The sequence below is a fragment of the Lissotriton helveticus genome, chromosome 8, assembly GCF_964261635.1.
Source record: "Lissotriton helveticus chromosome 8, aLisHel1.1, whole genome shotgun sequence".
Taxonomy (NCBI): Eukaryota; Metazoa; Chordata; class Amphibia; order Caudata; family Salamandridae; genus Lissotriton; species Lissotriton helveticus.
This window is the reverse complement of record NC_136069.1, coordinates 106529625-106545510: the sequence shown is the minus strand read 5'-3', so window position 1 is coordinate 106545510 and position 15886 is coordinate 106529625. Positions and strand designations below refer to the sequence as shown.

At 45.0% G+C, this 15886-nt stretch overlaps 1 protein-coding gene across 1 annotated transcript in view; it reads right to left on the bottom strand.

Moving 5' to 3' along the window:
- Positions 1-15886, bottom strand: part of B4GALT4 (beta-1,4-galactosyltransferase 4) — a 248968-nt gene that overhangs the window by 54289 nt on the left and 178793 nt on the right. Inside the window, exon 5 of the mRNA XM_078656709.1 lies at positions 13157-13279. Within this exon, the coding sequence (XP_078512835.1) occupies positions 13157-13279 (123 nt within the window). The remainder of the gene's footprint in view (positions 1-13156; positions 13280-15886) is intronic.

Below are 15886 nucleotides of genomic sequence, written 5' to 3'. Positions count from 1 at the left end.
TTGTTAGATTTGGGGGTCTCTAGTTGGCATAGGTAGGTACTTGTGACAAATGGAGACCCTTGCGTCAAGTCAGGGTAAGGGGGCACACTCCTAAAATAACCCCTGCTCACCCCCTTGGTAGCTGGCACGAGCAGACAGGCTTATCTCAGAGGCAGTGTGTAAAGCATTCGTGAACACATATAGATATCAAGTGACAACATTACAGATGGACACCGCACACGTTTTATATCAAAAAGAAGTATTCTTTATATAGACTTATCATAAGACCACAAACGACAAAAATCCACAATACTGTACTTAAAATTGTAGAATTAGCTTAGTTCTCTTTAGATCTTGAAATGCGACACTTTGAGTCAATGTACCTTAAGATGCGACACACAGGCCAACGAAAGTGTTGCAGGGCAGGTGATGCGGTAGTCCCTTACCCGCAAGGACGGTGATGCGTTGAAGATCTGATGCCAAGAAATAAAGATGGCGCTTTCTCCTTGATGCGACATGCTACCCGGTGATGCGGCGACGTCTGCTGCGACGTTGATCCTCTTCTTCGGCGATGCAAGATGCTGGCACGATGCGAGCCGGGACAGGCCTAGCGACACGCTTCCCAGTGATGCGGCTGCGTGTGCTGCGACGTCGATCCTCTCTCCTGGCGATGCAAGGTGCTTCCACAACGATGCGAGCCGTGACAGACTCTGCAACACTTTTACCAGCGATGTGGCGGCGTCTGCTGTGACGTCGATCCTTCTTTCTGGCGATGAGCCGCGACAGGCCCTGCGACACGCTTCTCGGAGATGCGGCGGCATCCTATGCGACGTCGATCCTCTTCTCCGGGGATGCGACGGCGTCTGCTGCAACGTCGATCCTCTTCTCCGGCGATGCGAGGCGCTTCGTGTTGTGAAGCAGCAGCGGCAGTTCGGCGACACGCTTCTTGATCTTGAGTCGCGGTTCCAGCTCCTTGCAACACGCAAGTCCTCAAAACAAAAAGTCCAGCACAGCTGCAGGCACTTCAGGAGAACTTTTGGGGAGCTGGTGGGTGTAGTCTGTTGTCCCTGAGACTTCAGCAGGAGGCAAGCTCTGTTCCAATCCCTTGGAGATCCTTCACAAGTTGAAATAAAGTACACAAAGTTCCTTTCCCCTTTCTTTGGCAGTCAGGCAACCACTGCAGGCCAATCCCCCCAAGCAGCACTTCAGCTTATGGATAGTCTCTCCTCAGTCTCTCTGGTTCCACTCCTTAGCAAAGGTTTCTTCTTGTTTGTCCAAAAGTGATCTAAAGTTCTGGGGTCTGGGTCCCCCTTTTTATACACAGTTTCTCTTTGTTCTCTGAAGGCAGAGAGGCCTTTGCCTAGTCCAAACCAGTTCTGATCAGTCCTGGAGCACTCTGTTTACATGACTCCTTTCCTTTCACAGTGCAGTGCAGGGACATCAGACGCACCACTGGGGGTGGAGCTGGCAATGTGGAAGGCAGGCACAGCCCTATTCAGGTCCCAGGTGCAACTCCTCCCACCCATCTACATGCAGATCTCTCTATTCAGCCCTGTGCTGACTCACCCTGTCTCCTGGAATCCCCCAGCCCCTGTCACTCAAACTCCAGACAAGGAATACACAACCTAGCAGAGGCAGCATTGGATGGTTAGACAAGAAAATACCTACTTTCTAAAAGTGGTATTTTCAAACACAGAATGTTAAAACCAACTTCACTAAAAGATGTATTTTATTATTCTGAGTTAAGGCATACTAAACTCGAATTTCAAGTTCCCCGAGTCAGTTAGGATTATAAGATGTAATAATCAAACTGCCCATTCTGGCCTCTGGGGAACAGTTAGCCTTGCAATAGTAAAAAACGAAAATGGCTGTAATTCACTATTAGAACATGCCACACACATCAGGGCTTGTCCTACCTTTTACCTACAATGCATCCTACCCTTGGGCCTACCATAAGGGTGACTAAGATGCAAAAAAAAAGGAAGGTTTAGGGACTGGCAAGTGGGTGCACTTGCCCAGTCAACATGGAAGTACCAGACTGCACACAGGCTCTGCAATGGCAGACCTGAGACACACTGTACAAGGCTGATTCTGTGGGTGGCACAACCAGTGCTGCAGGCCCACCAGCAGCATTTGGATTTACAAGCCCTGGGCACACTCAGTGCACTGTACTAGGGTCTGAAAAGTAAACCAAAGCAGCCAATCATGGAGTCACTAATCCATGCATCAATTTACAATAGGGAGAACATATGCACTTTAGCACTGATCAGCAGTGAAAAAGTGCCCAGAGTCATAAAACCAACAAAAACAGGTCAGACAAAATACAGGATGATGGCAGAACGTTCAGGGATGACCCTGCAAAAAGGGCCAAGTCCAAAACTTATATTATTTGTATGGCTGAAAGAAACTTAGTTTGTTACTATTTGAACATTGCATACGTGCAAGCTGATAAGTCATAAATAAGTGACACTGCAAGCTGCACTTATTGGGTCTTCTGCAGGTTTCATTTCACTAGTGAGCAGCATCCCAAAGCGCAACTAATCCAGAAGAGCTGGAGAACCGATGCATTAAAAACAAGCATTGAAGATGCAATTGGTCTCGCCTTTGATTGAGTTGAAGCCATTTGCTTTGCTAATGGTATTGTATGGCAAAGCAAGTGGCTTAAGTTTGGTAGAGGGCGAGACCAATTACATTTTTAATGCTTGTTATTTAATTGACCAATACAAGAAGGAGCACATCACTTAGATTGGTAAACTTAAAAAAATAATGTTGTTTGTGGGTGTATTGGGCGGGAATCAACAAGGAGTGGGCAGCGGTGAAGTAGCAACAGAGATGCACAAAACTGGTGTATACAATGCACAACAGCTCATCATCAAATGTTGACCAATGGGTCTTCCCCAAACAATTACTAGTACCGTAAGGGACAGGATAGAAATGAAGGAGTGGCTTGGGGGCAGGTGAAGGAAAGCAACAGCTGGTGGCCCTGGGGGAGAGGAGGATACGAGAGACAGCAAGTAAGCACATGTACTCTTATGGAGTGCTTAATGAAACAAGCATTGGCAAAGCCAATACGTCTTGGCAATCCGACAGCTATTGGCGTTGTCAATGTTATTGTCTTATAACCATGTGTTATGGTGTTGCATAGCCTATTGGTTTTGCTTGCAAAGATAGGTATAAAAAATGTAACAGGAAAGCAGGCTGTTCGCAAGATGAGAGGGGCCTCAGGCCGACTATGAACAAACATCACATGTGCTCTTATCGCAATCCAGATAGAGCAGCTGGCTTCAAGAGATGGCTGCAGCGAATGTTTATACATTCGGGCGGTGCTTTCTGAAAGAGCCCGGAGCAGCATCTGGGTGCAGAAGATGGCTTAATGAATGAATGAGTCAAACTTCGTTCTGGCACGTACAGGAGATACTTGTGCCCTAGGCTAAGAAGCCCAGTAGTGCATCAGCCTTCTGCAGCTGGGACAATTTCCGATTGGGGGAGGGAAGAAGAAGCATATGGTGTACAAGTCGTTTGTTTCTAACATGACGAGGGAAAATAAAGAAAAGGGGTAGAAGTCCAGTCTCAAAAGATCATAAGTGATTACTAACTAAACTTCGCCTCTGTGGTGGTTTGGGAACAGAGAATGCTGGGAGACGGGGGATGAGGGGAAGAACGCACCTTACAGCAGCCATTTCACATGGTAAATCTGTTAGCACGTCACAAATTGCACACAAGGTAATAAGACTCTGTTTCGGCTTTAATCTATCTGCCTTGATCTGGAACAGGAGGGGTGGATAATGTCACAATCAACATAGACTGCTATTCAAGAACTGTGTTTAATTCCAGAAGACAATGGGTGCTTTACCATCCTAAAAAGTCCCCAAACACGTTCTACCCGGGCCCTTATCAAGCCAAGTACAAACTGCCTTAAAAGCACAGGAAATACTCGCGGCGTAAGTGCACACAGACTAGCGCGTTCAGGTTTTCTGGATACATGCGTGAGTAGCTCATCAAGTGAATGTTTTATGCATTGGATTCTGCGGCCTATCGTTCTATTTAGTCTTTTATTATATTGGGACTACAATTTCCAGAATGCAAAGCAAAAAAACCTGGCCTGGATGACCCACGCACGCATGGGCCTTGGAAAATTGGGAGCCCTGGTTAATTCTTCCTTGAAAAGAGATATAAGAAGATACCGATGCCCTGCGAAATCATAAAACAGCTGTAAATGCTCAGAAACGCAGACAGAAGTAATTGCATACATGAGGATTTGAGTGATGTTTATATGAAACGCTAAAGATGTAGGTGTTTTTATATACATTATGTTTTCCTTAGTACATACGAAAAACGAACCATTGCATTTTTAAATACTTTTTCGTGTGGATTTGTAATGTACGGCTCAAAGCTTTGCAACATATACTCATCACCCTAAATTGTGCAATATCAATACTTCACACACGAGAATTTCTTTTAAATGCCTGGCCCTGTTTAAGTCTATTTCATTCATTTGAGAGGTGCAGCTTCTGGGCTCGTCAGACGTCCCCACACGCTGTGCAGTAAGAGTGCAGCAGCCGCACACACTGGCGTCTGAGTGTGCATGTCTGTAGCATGAGGATATAAACACAACCTGAACACTGGAATCTAAGGGAGCACCGAGCACCCATCCATGGGACCTGCGTGCTCGGAAAAGCCATCAAGACAAGTTCGCCCTAACAGCCACCACCAATATTTACTTTTTTTTTTAACATTACGGAGTTGCAAATACCTGCGTTTTAAAACAAAAGTAATTCAGATTTTTTTAAAACAAAAAATAGAGACACTTCCAGAATCTCGAAATCGGGGCAAAGGTTGTTTTTCGATTACATGAGAACAGTGCCTGACGAGCAATCGCCACCCTGGGCTGCTTCTTTTTTTTAGCTCGAGCATTCGAGAACTCTTGTATATACATTAGTATATACTTAATATATACTTATATGTGTATGTACTTTGTGGGCTCTGGAGAGCAGCCCTAGGACTTGTCTGCTTCCGCTTTGTGACTTTTTTCTGTTCAACTGCCTCTATTTAACTGTCTTGATAGAAAACGACCAGCAGAGGTCAGTAAAATACCAGAATCACTTTAGCATTCTCTAGATTCCAGTCCATATAACTGATCTTCCACGAGCATCCGTAGACAATATTTCTTTCAAATCTTGTATTTTCAGTGATATGACCACCGAAGGCCCTGATTTTATATTAAAATCGGAGCTTTGGCCTATACTATTTCCAGCTGAAAGGCAATATTTCTCTCCACGTGTTCCCATACCTGGAATGTCACGCAGTTTGGTGCTTACGTTCCCTCCTTGTTACAGAACAGTAGATGTTTCAGCTCCCAGGCTAATGTGCTGCATAGCTAAACACATAAGGTCCCAAAGGCGAGACCGATTGCATTGCAAATGCTTGTTTGTGATGTTATCAATGGTAAACACGCACTGAGGTGCACGCGAAACCTTCGGGACATTTGTGTTATGTGAATGAAGCCTGGCGGCACCAGCAGCAGCTCCCGAGTGCAGTGACACACTGCCTGTTTTTCCCCTAACCTGATGCAAGCAGTCAGTAAGCAAAAAGCAAAGAAAACCCAGAACGCCAATCTAATTAACTGATGTTTTCACTCACACACGCCCTATTTTTCCAACACCGTGATATTAACAACGAGTAGCAATGAAGGAGAGGGTTGGGGGACGGCTCAAGCAGCGAAGCGAAAGGGGTTTGGGTACATTTGGGACGAGATAAGAACAAGATTTCCAGACCTGTTCACAGAAACACAGCTCAGAGCGAGTGAAAACACGAGCGTTCGTGTGAATTGCTCTTCAACTAAGCATAGGTAAAGCCACTAGGGTTGCCTATGCACGAGCTAGTGGCATTGCCAATGTGTTTTAGCCATGTTGTACACAAGAATGGGTGCTATTCAGCATGGTCAAATGTTTGTGGCATACAGGAGAGTAGCATAGAATGGCATAAGGTGGCATTGAGTGTTGTAGGGTGGAGTGTTGTAGAGTGAGGTGCTGCAGCGTTGTAGAATGAAGTGGCATAGATTAGAGTGATGCAGAGCAGAGTAGCGTAGAGTGCCATAACGTGCAGTGGGGTAGAGTAGATTGGTGCAGAGTAGAGTGCAGTGATGTAGAGTGGAGATCTGCAGAGTAGAGTGTTGTAGAGTGATGCAAAGTAGAGTGGTGTAGAGTGCAGGGACCTCTAGTTCAGTGGTGCAGAGTAGAGTGGTAGAGAGTAGTGGTCTGGAGTGCAGAGTGGAGTTGTGCAGAGTAGAGAGTCCTAGAGTACAGTGGCGTAGAGTGGATTGGTGCAGAGCCTACAGAGTGCAGTAGAGTAGAGTGCAGTGCAGTAGAGTAGAATAGAGTGGAGTTGTGCAGAGTAGAGAGTCCTAGAGTGCAGTGGCATAGAGTAGATTGGTGCAGAGTAGAGAGCAGTGGTGTAGAGGTGGGTGCTGCGGAGTGCAGTGGCCCAAACTAATGCAGAGTAGAGTGGCATAGAGTTTGGCGGCATTGAGTGCATTGGTGCACAGTAGAGTAGCATATAATTCAGGGGTGATGGGTAAAGTGTTGCAGAGTAAAATGTCAGAGTGCAGTGGTGTAGAGTAGAGTGGCGTAGTGTAGAGTAGAGTACTGTGGTGCAGAGTAGAAAGAGTGGCGTAGAGTGCAATGGTGTAGAGTAGAGTGGTGTACAGTACGGTGGCTAGAGTGTTGCAGAGTAGAGTGTAGTGTCAGAGTGCACTTGTTTTGCGTAGAGTGCATTGACATAGAGTGCAGTGGGTTAGAGTTGCATAGAGTGGAGTGGTGTGACGCAGAGTGGAGTGACGCAAGGTGGAGTGACGCAGAGTGGCGTAAAGTGGAGTATGCATGGATTGGTAGCGCACTGCCATTACAGGCACTACATTTTCAAATAACCATTTTATTTGCACAGACATAGTTTTACTGATAAAAGTATACAGCACACAAATGATAATGTGTGGAAATGTCATCACCTAGTGTATTGATTTGTTTTGCTCATATTAAAATATTTGTTTAGCCCATACTCTGGAATTATAAAATGTGCTTTATTTGTGCTTTCCTAATTCTGTAATGTCTGCACAGTTCATTACAGACATTTATACTTTGTTTTGTACTAGAAAAAATGCTTTCACAGCTAGATTGTCACATAAATCCTCTCACTTTGAAGTCAGAGAAAGAAAAGTAAACACCAAGCTCCCTCTGAACACATAGCCTGACATGTGATGTCTGTCTTTGAATGCACAGCAAATGTAACAAGATAAGAACAATATTTAAAGGCCTGTTTATTGAAAGGGACAATTCTGAAGGATGCAGTAAATAAGGAATGCCAAACTCAGGCTGGATAGCCTAAAATAAATAGAGCCAGCAAATAGAAATCAAGAAAATGTGAGTTATAAACCACAAAGCCAATGGTAAGCAATGGATGGAATGCTTTTCAAGGGAATATTTCCACATGTCCCCAAGATGCCTTTAGTAAACCAGACAACTGAGCTGTCTGGTAGCTTCAACCTAAAAATGACAATATAAGGAAGCAATAATAATAACAAATTTGCTGCATTTCGCCACATAAATTGCCTTTTCTTGCCACATAATTTGGTCCTCTCTGCCACATAATTTAGTCTTCCTCTGCTGTAAAATTCTAGTGGCACTGACCATAGCGAGTGAAACTGGTAGTTTGAGATGAGAAAGCATTTAAAACAAGCAATGGTAAAAAGAATAATCACATTTAAAAAAAACTGGGACAGGCAATAGACATAATTGTAGGACTACAAATTAACGCACATGGGAAACAGTGAGGGGATGGCTCAAGCAGCAAATCAGGAGGGGGTTGAGGGACGGGCAAGCAACATCGGTAAATCCCCTCACTTAAAAGTCAAAGAACAAAAAATTAAGAAGCTCCTTCGAAAACATTGTCTGACATTTATCTCGGCCTCTGAATGCACAGCAAAGTGACGAGGTAATAAGATTTTCAGGTCTGTTTACAGAAACGGAGCTTAGAGCGAGTGAAAACACGAGCGCTTGTGTGAATTGCTCTTCAACAAGGAAAAAAGCAGAATCTAAAACAGTTGCTAACAAACATTTGCAATGCAATAGGTCTCGCATGTACGTGAGTTTTCGCTATTGGCATTGTAAATGACTACCTTGTAAATAAAAGGCATTGTCATTACAATGCCAATAGCTTAAACTCGCATAAATGCGAGACCTATTGTATTGCAAATGCTGGTTTTATTTTGAGAGGGAGGGTACCGTCACTTCTCAAGAGAGACGTAATGCTTTTAATTGGAGAGTACCAGCACAACTCAGAAACAAGCAGGTACTCTGTTACAGAGTACCTGAACTTCTATTTTTCCATTTCAAGTACTGACTGTAACAAAAAGATATAAGGGGAGAGGATATGGTCTAATGGCCAAGGCGGTTGACCTTGAAGCTGAGGAACAGGTTTGAGTCTTGGCAGGGACCCCCAACATCCTGTGATTCTGTGCAAATCACTTATCTCCCGTATATAACAAGAAATGTATTTGTTCGTCTGTAATGTAACTGGTTCTCATGTAAAGTGCCCTGATACCTTCCGGTCTAGTTTGCACTGTATGAAACTCATAAAAACAATAGATGTCTTTGTCAGACATTAATGTAAGCTTTTTTTCAGTGATAAGCAAAAGGAAAGTATAGAATGAAAGATTCCCATGGCCTAGGAGAATGTCTGCGCCGGTCGGTCCAGAGCTCCATTCCCGTAATTGGAGACATTATTTCCTTGGCACACCTGACAGACCTGACCTACTACAGCCCCGGAGTTAGCAGGAGGAGAAGTTAGCGAGCAGGCCGGCCCGGCGCAGGCGAGTTCAGCGCACTAACGTCCCCTGGCTCCTGCATGGCGGCAGTGTCAAAAAAGAAACCTTTTAACAGCGCGTGCTCCTCCCCCGGCGCCTGCAGACATGGACAAGCAAACAGCTGGACATGGGGAACACGTTCAAAATGGCCAGCAGAAAAAACAAGATGGAAGAGACGCCGTGCGCAACATCACGCTTGTCTGCTGCTTGTTTATATATGCATCACGCTTTCACCTGAAAGCGCGATGCAAAAATAAACACGCGTCTCTGAAGAGACGCCATGCGCGAGCGTGATCTCCAGTCCAGGTGCGCGGGGCCTAAGGGAGACAGGGCGGACACCACCCCGCTTCCAGAAAACCCGGACACAAAAGCAACAACAATAGATCTCGCCAAGGCGAAGCAGCGCATGTGCTGCAACACAGGCGAGACCTAAAAAGGGAGCAGTGTATGGATGCATGGACATATTCCTTGCAGCTTGCATCCCTATGACTCTTCTATTGGCTGTGCACTTTAGGTTCCTCTTGTTATTTGTATGTCACAATAGGACGCTTGTTAATGAGATTCAAATATCTGCTGTTTGGATTTTCTTTGGGCACGACTCATGGGAGGAGGGTGGGGAGTTTTGGGAGTTCAGATTGGTATTACCTGAGAAAGGGTGGATGGGCTTGAGTAACTGCACTGTGTATAATAACACAAATGTGTTTGATGTTTGATGATGCAATGTAACTCAATAAAATCAGTTTTTTTTAAAAATGGGAGCAGTGGATGGACAGTAGTAATTGGTCTAAGCTCTCGGGGAGGGCTAAACATAGGAAGAGGGAGGACGCATGCATGCCATTGACAAATGAGGAGAAAGAATAGGAGAGTGATGATGGGCAGGAAATGGGAATCCTATGGGCAGGCTGAAGTCCATGAAGTATATACAACAGTCGCTTCCAGACAGCACATGTGCTGTCTAGCCACAACCTAAAAAGAAAATGTAGATCCCTATGTTTCAGCAGTGGAAGGATAGAACTCAATTAAAAGGATGGTAAAAAAAACTATGCTCCAAGGGAGGGACAAAAACGAATGCATGCCAACTAATAAGAAGCATGCAAATGAGAATGACAATAAAGCCTTGTTGGCTTTAAGTTCACTGTAAGTTTGTGAAAAGGTCCACAAGAGGCTTTGGCCTACTATACAGCTGAAAGCTATCTGATTAGGAAGACCTAAAAATAAATCGGGGCATGAGTTTGCATTAAACTTCACCAGGGAAGGATTGCACCCCCTAACTAGCAAAGCATTATGTAATCTGTACAGTTTCTTTGCTAGTTACCTCCGAATTGTTATGGCTTTGTTGAAGTGGTATACTTAATCGAACTGCATTTTTGGAGCCCTTCCCTTTAGCCGCAGGAGCTGGGTGCCCCCCATCCCAAAACAAGCGGTCAAAAGCCTCAGGATTCTAGTCGAAGAGGATCTTACAATGAAGCCACAGATTGGAGCGGTGACCTCTTCTTGCTTTTTCCAGCTGCGGAAAATAAAAAAAAATAGGAAATTCTTCTCTTTTGAGGCCATTATCCAGATCGTAATTGTGCTTGGTATGTCACAAATTGAATATGCAATGTGCTTTATTTAGGTCTTTCTAAGGGACTGAGCCAAAGACTCCAGCTTGTCCAAAATCAAACAGCCAGATTGGTCTGTCGTCAACCTAGACACTGCCATATTAAACCCCCGTTGAAAAAACCTACACTGGCTCCCAGTCCCTCAGAGAACCCTTTTTAAAAGTGGGTGCCCAATTTTCAAAACCCGCCTTGGAAAAGCCACTGCTTTGTTACCTCCATAATACAGAATTGCATCCTCAAGCGAAATCTCAGATCAGCTCATCGCAATCTTTTAGAGGTTCCCAAATTCAACAGGAAGAGATTTGAGGGAACCAGGTTTGCAGTGCTTGCTCCTGGTGTCTGGAATTCTCTCCAGCCCAATATTTGAGCGACGGCATCCTACGAGACCTTCCGAACCTCATTAAGAACATTAGACAAGCTTATGATTGTCTCATTTTTGCCCTGCTTCCAAGCCCTTAGCGCCAGGAAACCTCCTTGGTGAACGTGTGCTCTAAAAGTTCATTATAACATAACAATACTATAATGAAGCCAAAATAATGTTTTCTTTTTTTCTAAACCGTTCACATGGGAAAATACTGCACTGTCACATCAGGGGTGACATGTAGTTTGCGGCCTGGTCATCCGCACACAAAATGAAATGAATTTGTACTTGTAAAGCGCACTGCTACCCCAGCAACGGGGCGTCCTGGCGCTATACTCATACCGCTGTGGAACCCTTCCTGGCTTTTTCCCTGTGATATGTCCACTCCTGGGCACCCCCAAGGTGAAGCCAGGCATCCAGGCGCTATTGGGGCCGTTGTGGAGATTAAGCAAGCTATTGCCCAGAGTGGGACCACATTGCATATTCAAAATGAAGGTTACAGTGCTCCATGGGCAGAGGTAAACAGATCACCAGGTGTGAGGTGTACAAGGAAGGGAGGGAACAGGTGCACAAAGAAAGGGATGGAGGGAGTGAGGGAACAAGTGCACAAGGGAGGCAATAAGAGCTTGAGAAAGAATACTGGCATGGTTATCTCTATTTTTGGATGGTGGTCGCGTGGAGTTCGTGGTGATATGGAGGTAGATCAGCAGTTAAGTGCGATTGTAAGTGAAACTTTTCACAAGTCTGAAAGGTCAAAGTACTGAAGTTAGTGTATTAAAGGCGGTCATTACAAACACTGAGAACAGGCGTCGATTAAGTTAGGGAGTCTGTCAGAAAAACACCTTCCGCAGCCAAAAGACCTGGGCTGGGTCATTATTGCGAAGGTGGTTATGGGAACATCCTGGAAGAATCGATCAATGGGTGTCCCTGCCCTCCCACGCCCCTCGCCTCCGGTGCACCCTGCTGGATTGATGGCTTGTAAGGTGTTAAAGCACTGTTGACTTTCAGGGCAGTCTCTAGGACCCTGGAGGGGTGGAGCCGGACCTGAGGGACTCCACCAATGACTCTGCACCCTGCCCCATCAGAATCACATCCACCCCACCGAGGAAGCAGCAATAAAACAGGCCGCCTTGATAAGCAGGTTACACCTCAAAGCTGCGGCATTCAGTATTTGACACCGGCTGGCCTCGGACTTTACTCTCATGTGTAATCTACAGCCGTCAGAGCAGCCAGGCTGTTCAGGGGCCGCAGGAATGTCCCAGGGCTGCAAGAAGCAAGGACTGACACTCCACCAGCCAGGTCCAATGAGCAGCTATGAAGGCTTCTCTACAGAGGCACAGGCAGACTCTTCCCCGGCCATCACATTCAACACAGAAGCAGACACCAAACACTGGGTGTGCAATTTAAAACCATTCAGCATACAGCAATACCGGGCTCACAAATTAAATTAAACAACCAAAGCGACTCCCAAATTTCTGGTAATGCTCAAAATGTAATCACAACATTTCAGATATGCCACTCAATTAACAATACAAATTCTGCATTTGATTCATATCTGACACTACAGTTCGATGGGCTGTATTTTTAATCATATTTGTGTGTTAAAGTTTTATCTAAAGTAAGGAGATGTGTCATGTTTACAGGTGGAATGTTGTGCCATGGAACAAGGTGAATGCAAAAACAATAGAAGATGGACAGAATGCAGAACAATGTCATACATTCACCCCAGTACAGAGATCTGGGCCTAAATCCATCGCTTTTTTGCTCACCATGCCATTCCAGTTTGAACCCAGCCATATGCAAATCAGTCTTGACCCTGTGCCCCATAGGATCAGTCCAGCCCGAACTGCCAGGCCTGGTCCTCCCTGGACTGGAAACAAGCATCCTAGGACTGGCCATCAGCCAGGATAGCTTGATTCCAGTGGCATGGAGAGCACGGGACTCACGTCTGAGCATACCGGTCCCATTCGGGGTGACCAATGCAAAAACAACAGTTGATAGACAGAATGCAGAACAATGTCATGCTTTCACCCAAGTACAGAGATCTGGGCCTTGAACAAGGTGAGCATCAATACAGTGGTGCTAAATGTTAAGAAGTTGAGAGTAAAATACAAATATTTCTTTTCTGCATTGAATTTTTTTTACTACAACTGTGTAGAGTATATTTAAATTAATTTGGACTTTCAATGCCTCCACTCCCTCATTTCCACTACCAACTTCCTCTTTAGTTTGCCCTTTCTCGAACATTGGAGCCCAGACGTAGGAGATTTCTCAAGCTCTGGATTTTTATACAAGCCTTGCTACTTACACACATACTTCTCAAGTGCACTTTGGTCACCTCACACTCATTGCAAATACCTTTCTCTTAGATCGTCGTCTTCTCCTCCCCAGCCCCAGTAGTTATTCGAGTATCCGTTCACTTTTGCAAACTGCTCCTTGGTCATTGCAGTGACGCCACCAAAATATCCCTTGTAGCGTAACCTAGAACAAAAAGCAAACACAATGAGTCACAAAAGGCTGGAGACACCAGATGGGCAATTCAGCTGTCAATCACTTATAGCATCTGTGGACAGTTACAAAAGGCTGAGCCAAAACAAAAGAGAAAAGAAACTAGAATATTATTTGTAGGTCAAACGTTGTACCTTTTATAATGGTAATCCTTTTCAACTAAATAGAATATAGCCTTACAGCCAGTCATAGCGGGCTATACCGGCTATTAAAGGCCCGCTCCAGCGTTAAAGAAGGGAGCAGGACTTTAATGGCCGGTATAGCCCAGCTATTAAGGGCTATAAGGCTATTAGAACATTCTGCCACTAGAGGGTAAAATGTTCTAACAAATAATACAAAGGCCTCTCGGATCCCAGGGGGTTTAAATCCCCTAGGGTTCCTAGAGGCCTTTGTGAATACAACATTGGAATGTTTCTTTGCAGGCCTTTACCGGCCCGTAGAAGCACGAAGCACTCCATTGTCTTCAATGGAGTGTTTAACATTCCAATTAACCTTATAGCCCGCCGTAGCAGGCTATACCGGCTATTAAAGGCCCGCTGCAGCGTTAAAGGCCCGAGCCGAAGGCGAGGGACTTTAACAAGGCAGCGGGACTTTAATAGCCGGTATAGCCCTGCTACAAAGGGCAATAGGCTATTAGAACATTCTGCCATGGCAGAATGTTCTAACAAATAAAACACAGCCTTCAGGGAGCGCGAGGCGATTGGAATTCCCTCAGGCTCCTTGAAGCCTTTGTTCACAGCCAGAGCGGTGAACAAAGAAACATTGGAATGTTGGAGCTCCGGGCTCATACCAGCCATTATAAGCCCAGAGCACTCCATTGTTTTCAATGGAGCTCCCAACATTCCAATGTTCCAATATAGCATTTTAGCCCACTGCAAAGGGATAAGAAGATGGTTTAAGGTTCCAAACGTGAGATACGGGCCTGAGCCATACAAGGGTAAAGGCTTTTAACACCCATAATTGTCAGAGGCCGAAGTGCTAAAAACATATTAGAACATTGGAATGTTGGGAGCTCCATTGAAAACAATGGAGTGCTCCGGGCTTATAATGGCTGGTATAAGCCTGGAGCTCCAACATTCCAATGTTTCTTTGTTCACAGCTCTGGCTGTGAACAAAGGCTTCAGGGACCCTGAAGGGATTCCAATCCCCTCAGGCTCCCATAAGGCTTTGTTCTTTTTTGTTAGAACATTCTACCCTCTAGTGGCAGAATGTTCTAATAGCCTTATAGCCCTTCGTAGCTGGGCTATACCGGCTATTAAAGTCCCTCTCCCTTGTTAAAGGCCCTTGCCTTGGGCTCGGGGCCTTTAACGCTGGAGAGGGCCTTTAATAGCCGGTATAGCCGTCTACAGCGCGCTATAAGGCTATATTAGAACATTGGAATGTGGAGCACTCCACTGAATATAATGGAGTGTTCCAGGCTTCTACAGGCAGAGCAACATTCCAATGTTGTTTTTGTTCACAGCTGCTACTGTGAACAAAAAACGCACTTGGGCCCTGACAGGCTCTTGTTTTAAGTAATAAAAATATTCTGCCCTCTAGGGGCAGAATGTTCTAATAGCCTTAGAGGTCGATGTAGCGGGCTCTACCGGCCATTAAAGTCCCGCTCCCTTGTTAAAGGCCCTCACTGACTCTGGAGTGGGCCTTTAAAAGCTGGTAGAGCCCGCTACGTCGACTCTAAGGTTATATTGGAACGTTTCACCCACTGAGGGTCGACTAGTTTACGTTATAAGGGATAAACCGTAGAAGTAACATTGGAATGTTGGAGAACACTGTCTACACCAAGCATGATTGGGCTTCAGCCACTCCTTTCTCTTCAATGGAGTGTTGAACATTCCCTTGCTGTAATATAGTACTATAGCTTGCCTCCGAAGAATAGATCAGTTGTTAAAGTCTCGCTTCCAGAATTAACAGGCCTGAGCCGCAGATCAGGGCCTATAATGAGGGAGATAGCCTTTAACAACACTTATACCCTGAGGCAGAAGTGCTATAAAGCTATTAGAACATTCCAAACAGATGGTAGAATGATTTAAAATAAAGAAGAAACAGAAATACAAACACTGGAATGTTGGCTCAGAAGGTGGCTACCAGCCATGATTGAGCCTGAGCCACTTCATGGTCTTCACTGGAGCTTCCAACATTACAATGCCATAATACTGGATGTGACTAAAATGTTTCAAATTAACATGTGTGATATGGGTTGGTAGAGCATCATTGTCACTAATTGATAACGCTGTAGGTGATTAAAGGAGAGCACTGCTCGTTAATGGAATGTTCATTAATGTGGTAATCATTCACTTAAATTGTGTGCTGACAAATGGATGCGGTTTCTGTAGCAGACTTCTATGACCCTCTGTGGCAGTCCGGCACGTGTCCAGCGTGGTGGTAGTCCAGGTGATCTCCAGACTGCAGCTTGCTAACGTTGTATAGTTTGCTTTGTCAGTTTATCATCTTCAATAGGTATTTAAAGCAGAAGACCATTTACTTTCCTCTTCTGGATATATATTGCTTCATTTATTTGATGTTGACATCAGGAGTAGAGGATGAACTTATGAGATCAGTAAATGCACATGTAAAGAAGGC